Source organism: Penicillium riverlandense (genome assembly GCF_028828495.1).
Source record: "Penicillium riverlandense strain IBT 135883 chromosome Unknown utg000008l_segment0_segment0, whole genome shotgun sequence".
Lineage (NCBI taxonomy): Eukaryota > Fungi > Ascomycota > Eurotiomycetes > Eurotiales > Aspergillaceae > Penicillium > Penicillium riverlandense.
In genome coordinates, this window is record NW_026643199.1 from 1,194,364 (window position 1) to 1,214,214 (window position 19,851).

At 53.7% G+C, this 19,851-nt stretch overlaps 7 protein-coding genes across 7 annotated transcripts; 5 read left to right on the forward strand and 2 right to left on the reverse strand.

Moving 5' to 3' along the window:
• Window positions 1-230: 230 nt before the first annotated feature.
• N7474_009475 (CCR4-NOT core subunit CDC39) lies at window positions 231-7,311 on the forward strand (the record flags this gene model as incomplete). Its single annotated transcript, XM_057200885.1, has 4 exons — window positions 231-887; window positions 938-1,262; window positions 1,320-7,192; window positions 7,246-7,311. The coding sequence occupies 4 exons, from the start codon at window positions 231-233 to the stop codon at window positions 7,309-7,311; spliced, it is 6,921 nt and encodes a 2,306-aa protein (XP_057048872.1).
• A 557-nt stretch (window positions 7,312-7,868) lies between these two features.
• Window positions 7,869-10,698, forward strand: N7474_009476 (formin-binding protein HOF1; the record flags this gene model as incomplete). The annotated part of the gene is made up of 5 exons (XM_057200886.1): window positions 7,869-7,911; window positions 7,967-8,071; window positions 8,129-8,415; window positions 8,470-8,682; window positions 8,734-10,698. 5 exons carry the CDS (start codon window positions 7,869-7,871, stop codon window positions 10,696-10,698), a joined length of 2,613 nt encoding a protein of 870 aa, XP_057048873.1.
• Window positions 10,699-11,418: 720 nt separating this feature from the next.
• On the forward strand, window positions 11,419-12,922 carry N7474_009477 (carboxylesterase; the record flags this gene model as incomplete). Its single annotated transcript, XM_057200887.1, is given in 2 exon segments — window positions 11,419-12,611; window positions 12,625-12,922. The coding sequence occupies 2 exon segments, from the start codon at window positions 11,419-11,421 to the stop codon at window positions 12,920-12,922; spliced, it is 1,491 nt and encodes a 496-aa protein (XP_057048874.1).
• Window positions 12,923-13,818: 896 nt separating this feature from the next.
• N7474_009478 (uncharacterized protein) lies at window positions 13,819-16,025 on the forward strand (the record flags this gene model as incomplete). Its single annotated transcript, XM_057200888.1, has 5 exons — window positions 13,819-14,209; window positions 14,268-14,459; window positions 14,512-14,903; window positions 14,964-15,358; window positions 15,854-16,025. 5 exons carry the CDS (start codon window positions 13,819-13,821, stop codon window positions 16,023-16,025), a joined length of 1,542 nt encoding a protein of 513 aa, XP_057048875.1.
• A 28-nt stretch (window positions 16,026-16,053) lies between these two features.
• On the reverse strand, window positions 16,054-16,509 carry N7474_009479 (uncharacterized protein; the record flags this gene model as incomplete). Its single annotated transcript, XM_057200889.1, has 1 exon — window positions 16,054-16,509. One exon carries the CDS (start codon window positions 16,507-16,509, stop codon window positions 16,054-16,056), a length of 456 nt encoding a protein of 151 aa, XP_057048876.1.
• A 128-nt stretch (window positions 16,510-16,637) lies between these two features.
• Window positions 16,638-17,415, reverse strand: N7474_009480 (DASH complex subunit DUO1; the record flags this gene model as incomplete). The annotated part of the gene is made up of 2 exons (XM_057200890.1): window positions 16,638-17,072; window positions 17,131-17,415. The coding sequence occupies 2 exons, from the start codon at window positions 17,413-17,415 to the stop codon at window positions 16,638-16,640; spliced, it is 720 nt and encodes a 239-aa protein (XP_057048877.1).
• Window positions 17,416-17,816: 401 nt separating this feature from the next.
• N7474_009481 (uncharacterized protein) lies at window positions 17,817-19,163 on the forward strand (the record flags this gene model as incomplete). The annotated part of the gene is made up of 2 exons (XM_057200891.1): window positions 17,817-18,568; window positions 18,629-19,163. 2 exons carry the CDS (start codon window positions 17,817-17,819, stop codon window positions 19,161-19,163), a joined length of 1,287 nt encoding a protein of 428 aa, XP_057048878.1.
• Between the last annotated feature and the right edge of the window lie 688 nt (window positions 19,164-19,851).

A 19,851-nucleotide genomic window follows, 5' to 3' on the forward strand; every position in this document is an offset into this window, starting at 1 on the left:
GCCCACTCTGCTCTCCATCCGCCCATCCATCCCTTCATCACCCATCCCTATCTTCTTCTTACCCCCACCCACACCCCCCTACCTATACCTCTTCCCTCTCTCTCAAGGTCGCACAATTCAGCTCGTCTCGCGTGACCGATCTGTTATATCCATTATCCTCAGTGGACCGCATCCATCACGCTTAAAAATCTGTCCTTCCGACCTTCAGATCAAATGATCGCGTCTCCTAGATGACCTTCCCTCCCCCTCACCATTCCGCCCAGTCATCGATTGCTTCTGGCACCGACAAATCTTCTTCGTCTAGACCCGAGATTGGTGCCTGGGGTCGGTCCTCCTCACAGTCCAGTGTTCGTCGTGGGTTGACTCCGCTCGCGACCAACCTTTCCTCCTCTGCCGCCCCCTCCGCGTCTGCCCGGGGCTTGGACGCAGGCCCTGGGGTTCCGACATCTTCCCCTCTCACCTCGTCCTTTTCTGCTGTTCTGAGCTCCACCAGGGGTCTCCCCAGTGGCCGCAACGCGCCCTCTCCATTCACCTCGCTCCAGTCTGGCTCGTCGCAACCGGGCCAATCGATCTCGTCGCCCAAGTCGCGAGCCCATACCCCATCTGGAGGGCCTCATTTGGCGTCTGTCGGTTCCATCACGGGTGGTGGAGGCTCCGGGGGAGGAGGCGGGCCGGGATCTTCCAGAAGTGTAGCCTTTTCACCGCTATCGTCCGGAACAACCGTGAACTCTCCAACCGGCTTCGATAAGCCGGGCTCTGCAGCCGCTCATTCGAGTCAATCATCACTCACCAAGATCTCCATCGCGCAGGTCTTTCTCCTGCTCGATTCCATCACCGAGAAAGAGGGCAAAGAGAAGTGGGAAACCAAAGCTGCTCAAATCCACAAGGTAAGATAGATGCTGTTTCTACCAGTGCGCAGCGCTAATCCTAAGTCTAGCTTGTCACATCCAACGGCATGGAAGTTTTCTCTAAATACTTTCGCCGTCTTCTGACAGGCAATGCGCCTCAGATTTTCCCCGGAGTGAATAAGTCCGTCGAAAATGCCGCCAATTACCCCCTTCTCGTCCAGGAAATGCAGAAAGTTTCCTCGGACATCGAACAGGCTCAGAAAATCGCCGAGACGGTGGATACATCCGAAGGAGACATCTTCCGCGATTTTGACCTGTCGACCTTTCTAGACCATTTCCGTCTCGATCCCCTGGTGAAGGTTGCTCTCGCTCTGGCCTTTAAGATGACCAACAAGTCCGACCTTCGCGCAAAGGGTATGTTCTTCTGTCTTATTTCCACCTGGTGAATCACACTGATTTTCTTGCTTGCAGCCGATGCGATCCTCTCAAACTCCGTTACCCCCTTCCTGCAGAGCCTGGCGAACCCTTCCGATGCCACAAAGGACTTCTCGACTGCCTTCCTGGGGATGACAATTGAGCGATTTATCCTATACCCCCCTCGCAATTTCACCGACGATGTCAAAGCGAAACTGGTGTATGCCGCAAACCTGCGATACCAGAAACTCGGTCTGGACATGCCATTCGAAGTATCCTCTGCTCTTCAGATGTTTAATTTCGTCAACCCCCGATACGTCCTTGTTCGGCAACTTCACTCCAAGGGACCTCGAGCGACTGCAAACACTGAGACCGTCACTGAGGTCATCAACGCGGCGGGATCAGAGAGCTGGGGCGATGAGCATATCGCCAGCGCTATTCTCTTTATGATCCTATCGCAGTACTGGCAACAGTTCTCTCTGGAGACGTTCCTCAGCGCCTTCGCTGAGAAGCAGATTAATTGGCCTCTCGTGTTCCGACACTTTGACCGGGAAGGCTTGCGGGTAGACCCGAAGCAGTTCTCCAAGCTGTACAGTGTGCTCTCGACCATTGAGAATATTGATATCCAAAAGCTTTGGGGTGGTGACTGGGAGCATCGAGATACCCAGTTGTCATTCTTGACAGCGTTTGTTGCTTCTCGGACCGACGCCTCCCAAATTCCCAATTTACGTGCCACCTTCCCTGCCGACTTTTTCGAGGAAGCACCGGAAATTGTGAAGCTGCAAGGTGAGCGCGCCGCGAAATCACCGCTTCGCTCGATGGATGCCATGAAGGCCATTTTCGACCTGGCTCTCTTTTCTCAGGCCGCGTGGGCTGCCGCTGAAAGTCAGCTCCTCATCAAGGCTGTGGTCCAATTCGACCTCCCAGTCTTCCTTTGCTCGGCGCTCGCTATTCCCCAGCCGTGGTCCAGCGTCCAACAAAGCTTTGTGCTGCGAACCTTCATTGTGTTCATTTTGAAGCAGGAGGAAGGATATCAGCTTGCACTCTATGGAGCTTGGCGTCAAGATCGGCAGTGGGTTGCTGAGCAGCTCTTCACTGCTTTCACGCAGGATCCCACGTCTACTGCGGCGATTTATGATCACGCTGTCGCCTACGGCTGGCTGGACTATCTCCTTGGATTCACCAACGGCCTTGCCCTGGACCTTGCCTGCTATGCGCACCGTAAAGGTCCATTTGACCTTGAGCAGTGGGTTCGGAATGCCTCTCAGAAGGGCCCCGTGGACATGGGCAAACTCCTGTCGAAATTCTTGAGGATCAAGGCAGAGGATGAACTCCACGTCCAACGGAAGGAGCAGTCCGCCGCTCAAATGGTCAGCCTGGCAGTAAAGACTGTCTACACGCTTCTCTCCGTTCTGGAGGAGTACGTCGGCGACCGCGAGAATCTCACTCCCGTCCAACGGATTTGTATTCAGACGTACCCTCGGCTGATCAACTATGGCGAAGGGTTCGACGATATCATTGACGCCAATGGCGAAAATGGTAACACCCTCCCCGAGGCCATTGACAGGCAGATGCAAGATCTTTTCGGGAAGATGTATCATGAAGAATTGTCTTTGAGGGAGATGCTGGAGTTGATGCGCCAATACAAGTCCTCCCGGGACCCTACTGAGCAAGAACTCTTTGCTTGCATGGTGCATGGCCTCATTGATGAATACCATTGCTACCATGAGTACCCCCTCGAGGCTCTGACCAAGACCGCAGTTATGTTTGGCGGTATCATCAACTTCCGCCTTGTTGACGGCATCACGCTGAAGGTCGGCCTTGGCATGATCCTTGAGGCTGTCAGGGAGCACGAACTCCACGATCCGATGTACAAGTTCGGCGTGGAGGCAATCGAACAGTTAATCGGCCGTCTTCCTGAGTGGGCTGGCTTCTGTCATCTCCTTCTCCAGATCCCATCATTGCAAGGCACGCCCATTTTCCAAAAGGCGGAGGAGGTTCTGCACGAGCAAGGCAATCAGGTTGGTGATGCCGAGGCTGCACGGTTTGAGGATCTTGCGGCATCGACCTTGACCAATGGCAATCTGGATGATTCCTCTGCCGCTGACGGTTCATCCCGAAAGTTCCGATCTGTTCAAGTTGATCCCCCTCTGCGGTCGGAGCTTTACCAGGAACCAGATGAGGATGTTCAAGACAAGATTCTGTTTGTGCTGAACAACGTTTCGGAACAAAACTTGGACGAGAAGTTGGAGGATTTGCAAGACGTGCTGCGCGACCAGCATCACCAATGGTTCGCTGCATACCTCGTAGAGGAGCGCGCCAAGTTGCAACCCAACTTCCAACAACTGTATCTGGACTTGCTCGGCCGCATTAATGACAAGATTCTGTGGGCCGAAGTCTTGCGAGAGACCTATGTCAGCGTCAACAAGCTGTTGAACTCCGAAGCCACCCTGACCTCATCCACCGATCGTGGTCACCTCAAAAACCTCGGTGCCTGGCTCGGTTCGTTGACCATCGCCAAGGACAAGCCTGTCAAACACAAGAACGTCTACTTCAAGGGTCTGCTCCTGGAGGGGTACGATACTCAACGCCTCATGGTCACGATTCCATTTACCTGCAAGGTCCTTGTTCAAGCCACCAAATCGACGGTGTTCAAACCTCCCAACCCCTGGTTGATGGACATCCTGGCTCTCTTGCTGGAGTTGTATCACTTCGCCGAGTTGAAACTCAACCTCAAGTTTGAGATCGAGGTTCTGTGCAAGGATCTTGATCTTGATCACAAGACTATTGAGCCGTCCATCGTCATTCGAGACCGTACAGCCCATGGCGAAGAGACCCTGTCCACTACCAACATTCCCGAGGGTCTCGAGGCCTTTGAGGACATGGCTCTCACCTCGATCAACCAGGGTATCCGGAACGAGAGACTGTCGCCCGCTGCAATCATGTCGACCTTGCCCAGCCTCGACAAGATCCTTGTTTTACCCTCGTCAGCTAGCAGCATGGTGGATCCGAGCGTTCTGAGGCAGATTGTCCACACTGCCGTGGAACGTGCTATCGCGGAAATCATCACTCCCGTCGTCGAACGCTCCGTTACTATCGCTTCCATCTCAACCGTTCAGCTAGTCTCCAAAGACTATGCTATGGAGCCTGATGAGGAGAAGGTCCGGCATGCGGCGGGTATTATGGTCAGACAGCTCGCCGGAAGCCTGGCCCTTGTTACTTGCAAGGAGCCTCTCAAGGTCAGCATGACGAACTACATCCGGATGATCCAGCAAGAGTACTCTGATCAGCCTATGCCAGAAGGCCTGATCCTGATGTGCGTGAATGATAACCTGGATGCTGCCTGTGGCATTGTCGAGAAAGCGGCAGAAGAAAAGTCTCTCCCAGAGATCGAGAAAGTGATCGAGCCCCAATTGGAGGCCCGCCGCCGCCACCACGCTGCTCGCCCCAATGAACCATTCATTGACCCTTCGATGAACCGCTGGGGTCTATTCATTCCGGAACCCTATCGGCAAGCTCCCGGTGGTCTCAACAAAGAGCAGCTGGCAATATATGAAGAGTTTGCCCGCCAGTCACGCGGCCCAGGACCGGCCTCCACGGAAACCGGTCGCCAGCTTCCCGACGTCCTCCAAGAGTCATATCCCGCCATTCCCAACCTCTCAACGCCCGCGGATCAGCCCGCTGTGCCCCACAGGACCCCGGCGCAGCAAGACGCCAGACTGCAACAGGTGGGCATGGTCGGTGCTCAGCCGCAATTGAATGGTTTCCTCGATGCTCAGAGTCCTCGGGAGCGGGTCGAAACAATCGTCTCCGACCTCCAACAGTCTGCTCGCAACGCCCCTGAGGAGCATATCAAGGATCTTGGCAGAGAGAGCGCCATTCTCCAGGAATACAATCAGGCATTGCGCACCATCCTTGCGTCGCCGAATGGCGAGGAACTGGCACGTCTGACCTCTTTGAAGATTTGCACGACTTTGTACTCCCAGTCCTCGACACCCCTGGAGATTGAGGTGCTTGTGCACCTTCTGGCCAAACTCTGCGACATGTCTACACTCATCGCACGGTACACATGGGCGCTCCTCTCGGAGGTTGATGATGAGCACATGTTCAATGTACCTGTTACCGTCGCTCTTATCGATGCGGGTCTTCTGGACATCCGTCGAGTGGACATGATCTTGACTCGACTCATTATGCAGAAGAACATGAGCGCACTGGAGCTGCTTGAAAATCTGCTCAATCGTGTTCTCTTCAACGACGAGCCTTCCGCCTTGAGATCTGATTTCTCCGGCAGTCTGGAAGCGATGAGCCAGTGGCTCGCCGAGGATTCGAGTCTCGCACCAGCTCTTGAGATCATTCGCAAACTTCGCGAGTCGGGGATTCCTGAGGTTGTCAACCCGCTCCTTAGCGACCAGGCCCGGGCAAAGCGCGATCAGATGGAATACATTTTCAGCGAATGGATCGGTATCTACAAGGCACCGGGCGCTACCGATCGCACCTATCATTCCTTCCTCCAAGACATGCACCAGCGTCAGGTCATGAACACCCAAGAAGACTCTGCTCTGTTCTTCCGCCTTAGCATCGATATCTCTATCGCCATGTTTGAGCATGAATCGCAAAACCCGGGCGGCAGTCTGGACGAAGCATTCCTCTACATTGATGCGCTTGCCAAACTTGTGATCCTTCTGGTCAAGTTCCAGGGCGAGAGTGAAGGCGCTGTTAAGGCTAGCAAGCCCACCTATTTCAACTCTGTCCTCTCACTGCTTGTTTTGGTCCTCAACCATCACCAGGTCATGCGTGGCGAAGGGTTCAACCAGCGCGTCTTCTTCCGACTCTTTTCCAGCATCTTGTGCGAATACTCCATGAACGGGCTTCAGCATACGGACCAGCACCAAGGTATGATCTTTGCGCTCGCCAACAAGTTCCTGTCTCTCCAGCCTCGTTACATTCCTGGCTTCGTCTATGGATGGCTCTCTCTGGTTTCCCACCGAGTCTTCATGTCTGATATGCTCAACATGCCGGAACGTGCGGGATGGGCGGCGTACTGTGAGATCATGCAAGCCTTGCTCTCCTACATCGGCGAGCAGCTGAAGGCTGCCAACATTTCTTACGTTGCTAAGGACCTGTACAAGGGCGTGCTTCGCATCCTGCTGATTCTGCATCATGATTTCCCGGAGTTTGTGGCCGAGAACCACTTTCACTTCTGCAATGTGATCCCAGCTCACTGCGCTCAGCTACGGAATCTGGTTCTCAGCGCCTACCCGTCCTCATTCCACAAGCTTCCCGATCCTTTTCGCGAGGGCTTGAAGGCGGAGCGCATTGAGGAGATGCGAGACATCCCTAAGATTGCAGGTGACATTGATGCTCCTCTTCAGCAGGCGAACATCAAGGATGTGGTGGATACTGTGTTCCAGAATGATAACGTCTCGGATGCTGTAGTCCAGCAGATCTGCGACGCAGTCACGACTACGGAGAAGCAGGAGACTGGCCTCTTCTATGTCCCGATCAACGTCGACACCGTGCTTGTGAACGCGCTGGTCCTGTACATTGGCCAGCAAGCGGCGACTGAACATGCTTCGAAGAGCAATACTCGCAGCGCATTCGAGACCTCGACGCACGCGACTCTTCTGACCAAGATCGCGCAAACCATGGCTCCCGAGGCTCGTTACTTCCTTCTGAGCGCGATGGCCAACCAGCTTCGGTATCCCAATAGCCACACCTACTTCTTCAGCTTTACGATCCTGCGTCTCTTTGGTGTGGACTACTCTGAGCAGGATGAGTCGGACATCCGCCAGCAGATCATCCGGGTGCTTCTGGAACGCCTCATCGTCCATCGCCCTCACCCATGGGGATTGATCATCACGCTCCAGGAGCTCCTCCAGAACCGGAGCTATTCTTTCTTCCGCCTGCCCTTCATCCAGGCGGCACCCGAGGTGAGTTTCCTTGTTTCTTGCGTATCAACCAGTTGCTAACTTGACCTCTGCAGATCGGTCGGCTTTTTGATGCCCTCCTCCAGCACATCCAACAGCAAAGCCCCCGCCCGCTGTCCTGAGCTCTCCTCATCCGCCCGCTGTTTCCCAATCTCTTCTCCGCCCAATTTCTTTCGTCTGACATCCTAAATATTTTTCATGCCTCACGATACGGGAATTTGCAGTGAGGATAGCCTTGCATATTTTTCACCACATCTCTTACCCCGCGGACTATTTCCGTATGCCTCGTTCCATGATGTTTTCTCGTCTGATGCAACTACCTGTAATGATAAAGTGTAAAAGCTGGCGTCACATTGGTTTGCTTTGAAGATTATTTTTTCTGCATCGAGAGGGAATTTCAGTGCCACTATTATTATCATGATTTATCTATTAACATGTTTGTAATTTCGGCTCTCTTCCTTGTCCAAGGTGAGCAAGCGGAGTGGGAAGGGCTGGTCACGTGATTGGTCCATTCAAGGTGCTGACATAAGTATGTATCTGGTTGCCCGAGAGACGGCCCCGTAAACACCGCCCTGCTGTCACATCCGCCTCGAATTCCTGCGACCTTCAGGTTGGTCTTCTGGTTAACTTGTGTTTACCATTTCCCTTACAACACACTGTTGGCTCCTGTTCAACAAAGATGCCAGGAACGGTGGCTGATGGACCGAGTGTGTCCATGTCTTGTATGTATTGACTGAAAGAGCATTCGGGAAAGCTCACTAACAGTCTGGTTTCTAGTTGCGAACAACTTCTGGGGCAAGGATGATGCCGGCCTTCACCCTATGCTTGATCGCATGCATGGCTCTAAAATTACTAACGACGAACTGAAGGCTTTCTACAATGGTTTGTGTCCTATGGCTCCGAGGTGGTACCTCTTCGGTTGCTAATGTCAACAAATAGTCCGCGCTGCCATCGAAGACGAATATGCCAGAAAACTCCAAGCACTGTGTCGCAAGTCACTTGGATCGTCTGAAACAGGGTCGCTGCGCACTTCATTTGATGTGGTTCGCGGAGAAACCGAAGCTATCGCGAAAGCCCATGCGGCCATCGCGACTCAGATGAAGGGCGAATTGGAAGAGCCGCTAGCTACCTTTGCCAGTGGGCTCAAGGAAAGACGGAAGATTATTCAGGCGAGCATTGAGCGTCTGCACAAGACAAAAATGCAACAGACGCAAGCCGTGAACAAGGTGAGTGGCTGATGATCTAACATCATGTCTCACGTATGCTGACCACAAGGGCAGTCTCGTGACCGCTATGAGCAGGATTGTCTCCGTATCAAGGGATATCTTGCGCAAGGCCACATGGTGATGGGTCAAGAAGAACGAAAGAATAAAGCAAAGCTTGAGAAGACCCAGATCCAGCTGGCCTCCAACAGCAACGAGTATGAAGCTATGGTCAAGACTCTTGAGGAGACAACTGGGCGCTGGAACAAAGAATGGAAACAGGCTTGTGATGTACGTGATACTCCCCAGCCGTTATCAAATGCTCGTACTAATGGGCAGCAGAAATTCCAAGATTTGGAAGAAGAGCGTCTGGACTTCACAAAGAGCAGTCTCTGGACATATGCGAACATTGCATCGACGGTCTGCGTCAGCGACGATGCTGCTTGCGAACGCATTCGCCTCTCGCTTGAGAACTGCGAGGTGGAGAAGGACATTGTTTACTTCATCAAGGAACGCGGAACTGGCCAAGAGATCCCGGATCCTCCTCGATTTATCAACTTCTGCAAAGAAGATGCCAGTGATGCTGGCTCAGAGATAGGAGAGGACGGCTACTCCGTCGCTCAGTTCCAGCGCACTATGAATCCTGCGTTCCGCACATCCTCTCCCCAGCCGTCTGCATACGAGTCCCATAATGACCCTCAGTCCGATCTCGCGGCTCAAATGGGCCACCCTACTACCGAGAAAGGGGCCCAGCAACCGGCGCCTCTTGACCTTCGCCGAGGCGGCCATCTTCCACCAAATTATGACCCTGATCAGCATGGCGAGATCAACACCATTCCACATAATGCATATCCAACGGATGGTATGACCATGTTCTGTCGAGCTGGTCCGCCTTCGGAGCGATCTGCAACCAGCGCGTATCGCCCATCCAGCCGCGATTCTCAGAGCGAAGTTTCTAACCCGACCTCCATGTCGAGCTTTGACCAAGGCAGTAACCTCAGTTCCAAGTCCTCTCCTGCTAAATCTACTGGCCCGGGACTGCCAAATGGCGGAGGCGACAAGCAGGTTCAGAAAAAGAGAAGCGCGTTTTTCAGCAACAGTCCTTTCCGCCGCAAGAGTCGCCATGAAAAGGAGAGGCCCAATATCTCACCCTCGCCAGCCAGGCAGAGTCCAACCAAGGGAGTTCCCATGATTAATGATGGTCGTGTGTCTGGGAGCCCAGAGCCTGTGGATCCTCGTGCCAACTTCCAACTGAATGTTGGCAACAACGTCTTTGATGTCGCTTCACCTGACAAGAACTCCCCCGGGAAGGGAGCGCAACCAATCAAGGGCCCTGAGGATGATCTCGACCCCATCGCTCGGGCTTTGGCTGACTTGAAGACAAATGGCAAGCAGTCAACCTCTCGTGTGTCAGCCGATAGGTACCATGGTATTCAGACACCAAATCCGTCTGCCCCAAGCTCGACCTATGGTGGAGGCTCGTCAGGCGCACCTCCTCCGGCGTACCATGACCCCTCCGTGAAGCGACTTGATGCTCCTCAGCCGGCGTTTACCTCGAAGCAGATGCAAAAGACAACCCAGCGATACACTGGCCAAACTCAGAATATGCTCCGAGGTGGAAACGGCAACCCTCAGGACATTCCCCGTGCGCGCTCGCCAGCTCCAAGGCGCAGTGCCAGTCCCCAGGTCACTCCTCGCGCAGACACTCGAACGAGCCAGTACAGCGGTGGAGGGGGCAGCCCTAGCCCCAATTCATACCAGTCCAACAGCATGAACGGTCGCTACAGCCAGTCCCCAACGCCGCGTCGAACCCAAGACCCGCCGTACTCGCCAATCGATTACAAGAGGGGATCACCTGGTGGTCCCAACCGTGCTGTATCTCCTCAGCCCCAGTTCAGACAGCAGGCTCGTCCTTCCAGTGCCGGAGGGATGGAGCTGCAGTTGTCTGGCAACCAAGTTGAGATGTACGGTGGTGGCAGCCGCGAGGGATATGGCTCAGCTCGACAAAACGGCCGGCCAGTTTCTTACTACGGTGATGGCAGCGGTGCACCTCCTGGCCGATCCAGGAGCCGCACCATGGCTGTTGCCGAATCCGGAAGGAAGTTCAGCCGCGATGGACGCCCAGTTCTGCATTTTGCTCGCGCAATGTACAGCTACTCTGCCGCCATTCCTGAGGAGCTCGGCTTCACCAAGGGTGAAGTGCTGGCTGTACTCCGCCTTCAGGATGACGGATGGTGGGAAGCCGAAGTCACCAGCACCCGTGCCCGCCCCGGCCTGGTGCCGAGCAACTACCTGCAGATCATCTAGATGGTCCACATCGCTAACGAACCGCCATGACCCACTGCAACCTCTTGTCCTGACGGAGTTTTCCCCTTCTCTTGTTCTTACGTAGATACCATTCCCCTTCTCCGAGCTACTTTGCACATTACGATCCTTTATCTTTTTTCTTTCTCTTTGTTCACTTGCGGTTTTTCCCTTGCGTGCTTCGAGGGCTCAAGAGTTGGTCAACCTTTTTTGAGGCTTCGCGAATTCTTTTTTTTTTTTTTTTTTTTTTTTTTTGCTTTTGGAGCGTCTTTGATTTCCAGGACTATGTTTAGTGCTGTGCGATCTAATTTGTCAAATGCTTTTTACCATGATATTTGAGTGGAGGCTTTTCTTCAAGCCGAATGGGATGGATGTTGAATGAATGGTCTCAGGCCATGTACATTTGCCAGGATACTTGCTATTTGTGTTTACTATTCGAGCGCGCCTGATGTGTGTGTGGCTTCAATGATATTCTTTTCCTATGTCAGCTTGCTTTGCCTTTTTTTGAAAAATGGTTTCTAGTGCCTTTAACCTCCATCTGTAGTTAGTGTCTTGAATATACTAGCGTGTGCGCTTCCCCGCGATTCTTCCCCACAGTATATCACCAGAACCAATCTTCCTTTGCCGGGGTCGGGCCATAAATGGTGTATATGGCACGAATTCCCCGCATTAATGGAGCTCCTCACCAGTTTGTTCGACTAGGGCCAATTCCACGTATTGATCATGAAGATTTCAACCTTTTTGGCGGGCATCCTGCCCACTGCCCTGGCAGTCGATCCCCTCCTGACGGTGCGCACCTTGACTGGCACCTACACAGGCCTTCAGAACTCCGACTATCCTAATGTCCGAGAGTTTCGTAACATCCCATATGCGCAGCCCCCCGTTGGCAAGCTCCGCTTCCTGCCACCGGAGTCGCTACCTCACTCGGATGAACACCATTACTCCACGAGGTTTCCACCTTCATGTCCTCAATTTGTTTCCAGTTCTCCCAGCTTCTGGAACCTATTTACCCCTTTCCTACTGGTGGGAAATGGTGATCAGAACCACACCAGCGGCCTGAGTCTGCAGACAGGTGCGGAAGACTGCTTGAGCATTGCCGTCTGGACACCCTACAAAGTCTCCTCTAAATCCAAGCTGCCTGTTGCTTTCTTTATGACCGGAGGCGGATTTGTGACTGGCGGGATCGACATTGCAGGCCAGCTGCCCCCATCATGGGTGAGTCGCACCCAGGACCATATCGTAGTGACGATCAACTACCGGGTCAACATATTCGGCTACCCCAACGCGGCCGCATTGGATGTGCCGAATGTGGCTCTGCTGGATCAGCGCAAGGCGCTAGAATGGGTGCACGAGAACATTGCCTCATTTGGGGGCGATTCCGACAGAATCACGATGTGGGGACAGTCTGCTGGCTCTGCCAGTACCGACTGTCATAACTACGCCTTCTGGGATAAGCCAATTGTTCAAGGCACGCTTTCGCAGTCTGGCACGGCGCTGCTCGCTTCCTCCTCGCAGGATTACAGTCATTCCAACTTTACCTTCGTGGCCAAGAACCTGGGATGTGATTTCCCGGATGACCCCATCGCAGAACTGGAGTGTATGCAACAAGTCCCGATGACGATGATTGAGAACTTCATCGGACAATATGACGAAGAACCTGGGATCAAATTTACTCCCATTGCCGATGATGTCTATATCTTCTCTGATTATGCGGCCCGCGCAGCTGCTGGTAAGATCTCACCTCGGCCCGCGATCTTCTCAGATTGCGCCAACAACGACGCCTCCCTGGCCGCCTGGCCATCATCCAATGCCACCGTTGGCCCGTGGCAGCCCGGAATTACCGCAGGCACACTAGCAGACTGGGTCTGTCCGACTGCAAACACGAGCATCTGGCGTGCCGCCAACAATCTCACCACGTACCGATATCAGTATGCCGGCACCTGGCCCAACGATGACGCCTTACAAGTGGCTGGGCGCCCACCATGCAGCGGACCTGGTCATGAACTTTGGTACATACTTCTACAATGTGACCAATGCGACCACTGGCCCCAGTCCATTGGAAATCGCCACGAGTGAGACCATGCAGGACCATATTCTGGCTTTCATGAAGGACCCCATCCAGGGGGCCCCCTGCCAGGGGCTGGTACCCGTATACGTATGGTGGGGATGTGCTTCGGTTCGGTGGGGATGGGCTTGCAGTGCAGATTGTGAGTGGGTATTCCATTGATGGACCGTGTTTTGGAAATGGGACGTATAATCCATTTCCATGAGGGAATTAGTGAGAGTGAAGTACTTGGGTGGGCGTCAAAGGGTCTCCCGGCAACCACCCCGGCCCGATGCCGGCTGGATGCCGCGCTATTAAATGGAAGGGGCAGTCAACTTCAAAAAATGCTGTGGTCTTTTCAAAAGTACTAAAATCGGGCAACTTGGAACACTCAAGCTAGCCGGCATCGGGCCGGTCGTTGAGGCGGCGACCGGGAGACACTCGTGCAGGGGGGGGTACCTCGTCTGCCATAGTAATTACTATGCAATACGATGTACAGACCGCTATTTTCCCCCGGCGATATAATAGTATTTTACCGGCGTAGAAACGCCTTGATCCTCTTGCCGCTTACCTTCGGCCCCCGTACCTCGTATGAGAGTAGTTCGATTTCGTACGTGGCTGGAGTGGCTTCCCCCGCAATTTTAAAAAAGTGGATCTGCCCTGGCTGAAATGCGCGCAAATTGTGGAGAGAAACTACCCATTCGTTTGTCAGTCAGGGGCGAAAACCAAGACGCGCAGACAAGTGCAAGAATAACAAGAAGGATAGATCTCGTACCTAGGACTGGGGAGAGTCTGAGTAATTGTTCCTAGAGCGGGATAGGACTAGGGTTACACTGACATCCGCATTAGACCGATGTCATTCACCCGTCCGATGCGGATGCGCTTAGTTAGAGTTTACGGGGCCACGCGAGACATGGACGCCCCAGCGTTTTAACCGAGGCGAGGCAGATTGCTTGCAGTTTAGTTAAATACCCTCGTCCGGGGACCTCTAAATCCATGCAACCCCCCAATTCCTCACTTTGTTGTGCACATGGTCCTTTTCCTTTCCTTTCCTGTTCTGTTCTATCCTGTCCCGCCAGATGTCGTCGGATTCCGAGAAAAAGAAGCAAGAGGAGGCCGTAGGCGCCATCACCTCTGATGTCGAAAGCTCCTACTCGCACGATGCAGTCTTCGGCGAGATTACAGCCGAGGGTCCCAACTATCGCAATGTCGGATGGCTGGGCACCGCCGTGCTGATGATGAAGACCCAGATCGGTCTCGGCGTCCTCTCCATCCCCGTCGCCTTCGATGCGCTGGGTATCGTCCCCGGCATGATCTGTCTCATCGCCATTGCGGCCATCACCACCTGGTCCGACTATATCATTGGTGTTTTCAAGCTGCGGCATCGCGAGGTGTATGGCATTGACGACGTGGGCCAGATGCTCTTTGGCAAATATGGGAGAATTGGCTTCGGGTTTGCTTTTGTCCTCTGTGAGTTTATTCCGCTTTATCTTAGTTGGATCGCTCTCTGACCCACTCTCCTTCACAGGGTGGACCTTCGTTGCGGGTTCGGGGATGCTCGGCATCAGTATCGGCCTGAATGCCGTATCGACTCATGCCACTTGCACCGCCGTGTTTGTCGCCGTTGCGGCGATCGTCACCTGTGTTCTGGCGAGTATTCAGACTCTGGGCCGCATCTCCTGGCTCGCGTGGGTCGGTTTAACATGCATTCTTACCTCGAGTAAGTATTGATCCCTTCTATCCATGCAATCAAATCTAATAGTCCTGTCTAGTCCTCATCGTGACCATTGCCGTCGGCATTCAGGACCGTCCATCAGCCGCCCCGCCCACGGGTGTCTGGGTCTCCGACTACAAGATCATAGGTAGCACAACATTCGTTGATGCCACGACTGCCCTCTCCACCATCGTGTTCGCGTACGCCGGCACTCCGGCCTTCTTCTCCATCGCGTCGGAGATGCGTGATCCCCGCCATTATGGGCGATCGCTCATGGTGTGCCAGTCTGTCGTGACCGTTTTCTACATTGTAGTTGGAGTCGTGGTCTACTATTACTGCGGGTCTTATGTGTCGTCTCCTGCTCTGGGCTCCGCGGGTCCGACGATGAAGATAGTCAGCTACGGCTTTGCGCTGCCGGGTTTGCTGGCTAGTACGTTGATTTTCATCCATGTGAGTCTCTCTCCGTGCCGAGAAATGGTTTAGTGTTCGTGCTGACAGTCTGTTGTTTAGCTGCCGGCAAAGTATATATTTGTGCGCATCCTCCAAGGCTCCAAGCATCTGACTGCAAACACCTTCATCCACTGGGGATCGTGGCTCGGCTGCACAGTCGGAGTCGCCGTCTTCGCTTATATCATTGCCAGCGCCATCCCCGTGTTCGGGGATCTCGTCTCGCTCGTTGGTGCCTTGCTCGGTACGCCGATGTGCTTCCATCCCATGGCCGGCATGTGGTTGTTCGACAACTGGTCCCAGGGCAAGGTTGTTAGAACGACACGGTGGACTTTGATGGTTGGCTGGTGCATCTTCGTTATCTTGGCTGGCACTTTCTTGATGATTGGGGGCACTTATGGATCGATTGTCAGCATCATCGACAGCTATACGAAGTCCGGGGGTTCGGCTGCTTGGTCGTGCGCTGATAATTCTGCTTGATAGATTTTCACATCTGGCTGTGACAAGATGGTTTTATAGCTACCCAATATACATAGAATCAGAATATAAATGGCTGTTTTTCCAGATATATTCATCCGTACAATCGGACGACGTCAAAGCCAGTACAAACTCACTAGATATATGTACAGGAGGACGAATGCAACGCACCCCGTAGAGTCTAGCAGAAAAGATAAATTAAGTGATATATCAACATAGCAGGTATGTACACAACGCAACGCAGCGCATCAAACGACCGTAATCCAGGACGAGCAAGCATGAACAGAGTATGGGTATATGAAGCACAGGCAAGCATTCTCACACCTAGAGAAGCAGACCAGAAACAAAACCAAGCGGATCTATTATTCATCATCGACAAAGGAGTTGGCTAGGCGACCAAAGATTGGGACTTCGAAGTGCTCGAGTGTGTCGACTGAGGGAGTAACTAGGTCAGATCCATGTATCCCACGAAATAGAAAAGGGAGGAAACTCACCACCTTGATAGGCTTTCATGCTGAGAAAGCCGATGAGGAGAATGTCGATGATAAAGAGAGTCCAGGACAAGAAGCTGGACCAGGCGAGGATGAGATGGAGTATAAAGATGACGGTAAACAGCATGCTCGACTGCCACGCGTGGAATCTGGATGATAATCCCAATCAGCACCATTACTACCTCCTATATTCTCTCCAGCTCCCCTTCCTCCTCCTCCAACACAGGTACATACCGCACATAATCACTCTTATGCTCCGTCAACAGCAAGAACACGCCTCCGGCCGGAGGCAGCAGCAGATACGCCAGCATGGCCTCAACATCCATGCGAATGGGGAGACTAGTCTCAAACGCCCCCAAGCTGACATGGCCACCTTCGACATCGCGTCCGAACCCCGTGTGCCCGGTTCCGGCGGCGAAGTGACTGGGAGGCGGCAGGTCTGCCGATGCGCGGCCGTTGGGCGACTTGGCGCCGTCGCCGTGGGGAGGGGACAGAGCCCGCTCGATCTCGGGGGACTCGTCCTGGTAGGGAGCGAAGTTCATTGTTTGTGTTTGTGTGTGAGCGCGTGAGAGAGAAGGTTGTCGCAAGGCAGCAGAAGTAACGGACTGGTTCTCCTTATCGCGCGCTAGGTTATCGGGCATGTTGACCCCTGGATGCCTGAGGCAGGGTATCATTTGTTCTCATTTGCATCTCTTAACTATCTCCGTGGGAATATGACAAACACAATAATGTACACGAAGAAAAACAATAGTCATGACAAACAGTAAATTCATGAGGTCTTCCCCCGACCGCGGGAAACGCCACTCCCTCGCGCAATCCCGCTGGCTGGCCGCCGTGTCGCCGTCGTAGAGCCGCGCGTAGCGGTGGTGCGCGACGTGCTCGTACTGGTACTGGGCGTGCGCCCTAGACCCGTGCTCCGGACCCGGCCACGCGTGGTTCCTCGAGTCTTGCCCGTCGCGATGCGTCGTCGTCCTTCTTCCTCCGCCTTGCGGGCAGCCGCCTCTCGCTGCTGCTGGAGGGCCTGTTCGCGCCGTTCGGCGGCTTGTTGTCGTTGGATCGCTTCGTTTTCGATATCGGCGACATCTTGTGTGGCGCCTTGCCAGTTGGGGTTGAGGAGGAGGCGTTGGTTGTGTTCTGTCTGCGAGAGGATCCGCGTCCAGGTATTCAGGAGCGTCGATGCGGATGTGACTGTTTTCGAGACCGTCTGCATGTAATGTTAATGATTGTCTGAACCAAATGAGTCGCAGGGACACCCTGCTCACCTCCATGTTTCCCTTGGCGCGATCCAAGCTGGTCAAGAGCCCTTCGAGCACCTCGTTGATGTGCCGCACGCTCTGCAGTTCATTTCGTAGCGCTGCCTCTCGTGCCTCTTCGCGGTCAAATAGGGTGTCGCCGGCATCGTGCGAGGGTTGGGCAGGAGGTATCTTCTCATCGGAGGATCGTGGATTGTGGGCTCCCCGTTTGGACGGCGAGTTCCAGAGCTCCTCGGTGTCTTCGTCGGACAACTGGAGATGCTCCATCTCCTCGGCCGCACTGCGAGAAGCCATGTCGGAATGTTGAAATACAATCGGGCAGAAAGACAAATCGGGAAGGGTATCAACACATCGTTTGGTGGGGAACCAACCAACCAGCCACCCAAGGGCGGTGAGCGTGGCTGGGTAAACACATTCCACCTCTGTTCTCCCTGTCTTCCCATCATTACATTGCTATTCCCTCCCATCTTGACTGCATCGTGGTTATTTGGGCTCGTCAGTCTTATTTATTGACGTGTCTCGTGTGTTGGACCTCGTTTCGATTTTTCCCGCTTGATTTTCGCCCTGGCGACGCTGCACGCAGTCTGACCCCCAGCCGGTCCTTGATCGAGACTGTTCTCACGGAACATCCGAATAGCTACGCCTCGTGTACAATCGGCATTGTTACCTCGAGGACTTCCATTCACTCTGCAATTATGGCGACCACTCCGCCGCCTCCATCGCCCTCTGCCTTGCGCATGCCTGCAGCACCTCGACATGGCCCTGCCTACGATGAATATGAGCCCTATCCCACGCGCGCTTCAGCCAGGCTGGCCAACCAACGAGTGACCCGAATTGAGAAGACTCCACCTCCAAGTTCTCCCAGTGTTCGAAGCAGAGCCATTGCTTCTCCCAAAAAGCAGCGCAAGGTAGAGGTGGAAGGGTTGTCACCTCCTAGATCGACTCCAGGTAGCCCTCGGAAGAAGGCTAGACTGGGAGGTCACGCAGACACACACCCCACCACTTCTCACTCTCTTTCACACACGTCTGTGCAATCCCGCCCTTCCCACTTGCATCCCCCTACCTCTCGTTCCACCATGGCTGGTGATATGCTTCCCACTCCTATCAAAACTCCTTCCAAGAAAGCTGTGGATGATCAATCTGCTGCTCGTGCTCTCTTTGCTCCCCCCATGTCCACGCCCAAGAAATCCAAGAAACACACGGGTTTCTCCCTCGAGAGTTTCAGTGAGGATCTTGCTCCCGGCCAGCCAGCCATCCAGATCTACACCGACTCTCGTGACCGTATCCCCACGATGGACCCTACCGAGGACAACCCTTTCTACGCCAAACCTGCCATGCCCAATGCTTCGGAGAAGCAGCCCACCCGCACGTCCAAGAGACGTGCTGCAAAGCGCGACCCCGAAGTGGAAGGTTCGCTCAAACGGGACGACGGAATCTACTGTGTGTTGTAAGTACTATATCTTTCCCCCAGTCTCTTGGTCAATATCTTCTAATGCCGTTTCTACAGTCGCGGAAAGAAGATCTTCAACCGGTTCAGCGAGGAGGCCGACAATGATGATGAAGACCTGGGTCTGCTGGCTGCTCGTCCTGATCTGATGAACACCGACACCAGCGACCTCCTGACCAGTGTCCAGCCTCTCACTCGTTCTTCCATCAAGCCCCGTGTGCTCTTCCCTACTGCCAGCAAGGATGATGAGTCTCACCACGAAGACGAGGCCACGGATGTGGAGGAGAACGCTAAGGACGACCTGTCCACTCCTTCTCCCAAGTCCCCCCTAACCACTCCTGCCTCTCCCGGTGGCACCATGCGCCTGCGCTCTGGTGCTCGCTTCGACAAGACCCAGGTGGATGCCACCCCGACCATGGTGTCTGACCTTAAGAAGACCGAGAAGAAGCCGAGCAGCCCCTTCGCCCGCTGGCAACGCAAGAAGCAGAGCCCGGATGATGGAACCAGCACCACGCCTAAGAAGCGTGAGGCTGGTCCAGTCTCCAGCTCCAGTGGCCCTGCTCCCAAGCGGACCCGGGGTGTTCGGTCGGCTTAAGCCCGTGCTCAGTGGCTTGCCTTCTTGTTTTGTGTCACTCATCACTTCAGCGCTGGTTCTTTCTTTATTCTCTTCTTTCTTTTCTTCAGGGACATTATGCATCGTGTGACCTTCAGTTTTCTCTTCAGCCATCTGTGCAGCCTCTTTCTTGTGCTGCATGTCCACATTCTTATCCCGTGGCCTGTTGTAATTTCTTTCTTTTTCTCATGACAGTCATGCGTCTTCTTGGCCTCTCTCTGGGTTCATACTTGTGCTATCTTTCTTTCGTTCTTGTCTTTCCATCGGGGTGAAGGGTTTTCTGGGATAGGATGGGATGGGACAAAATTGTTTTGCTTGGGAATTGGGATTAAACTTCATGGATACCTCCTGGACGCTTGCCTCCAATTTATTATCTGTATGCAGGACAACAACGGAGATTTTTGTTTTTGATCCCCTGCCTTGTGTATCGAGGGTTCCTGCGTTGGGCTTTCACGTCCATCACATACTTCGGTCTTCTTTTGAGGTTTCTGCTGGCTTGGTCGAGATGGTTGCTTCCATCGCCCTGGTTTTGTTTTAATGGGAAATGGTAACCCAGTCAGTCCTTTTGATCATCTCTTGTGCTTCGTAGGTTGTAGTTGTGTACAGTGCTTCCGGAATTCGGTATCACCACCTACACTTTTCGATTGATTCTCGAACCCTAATGCCTTAA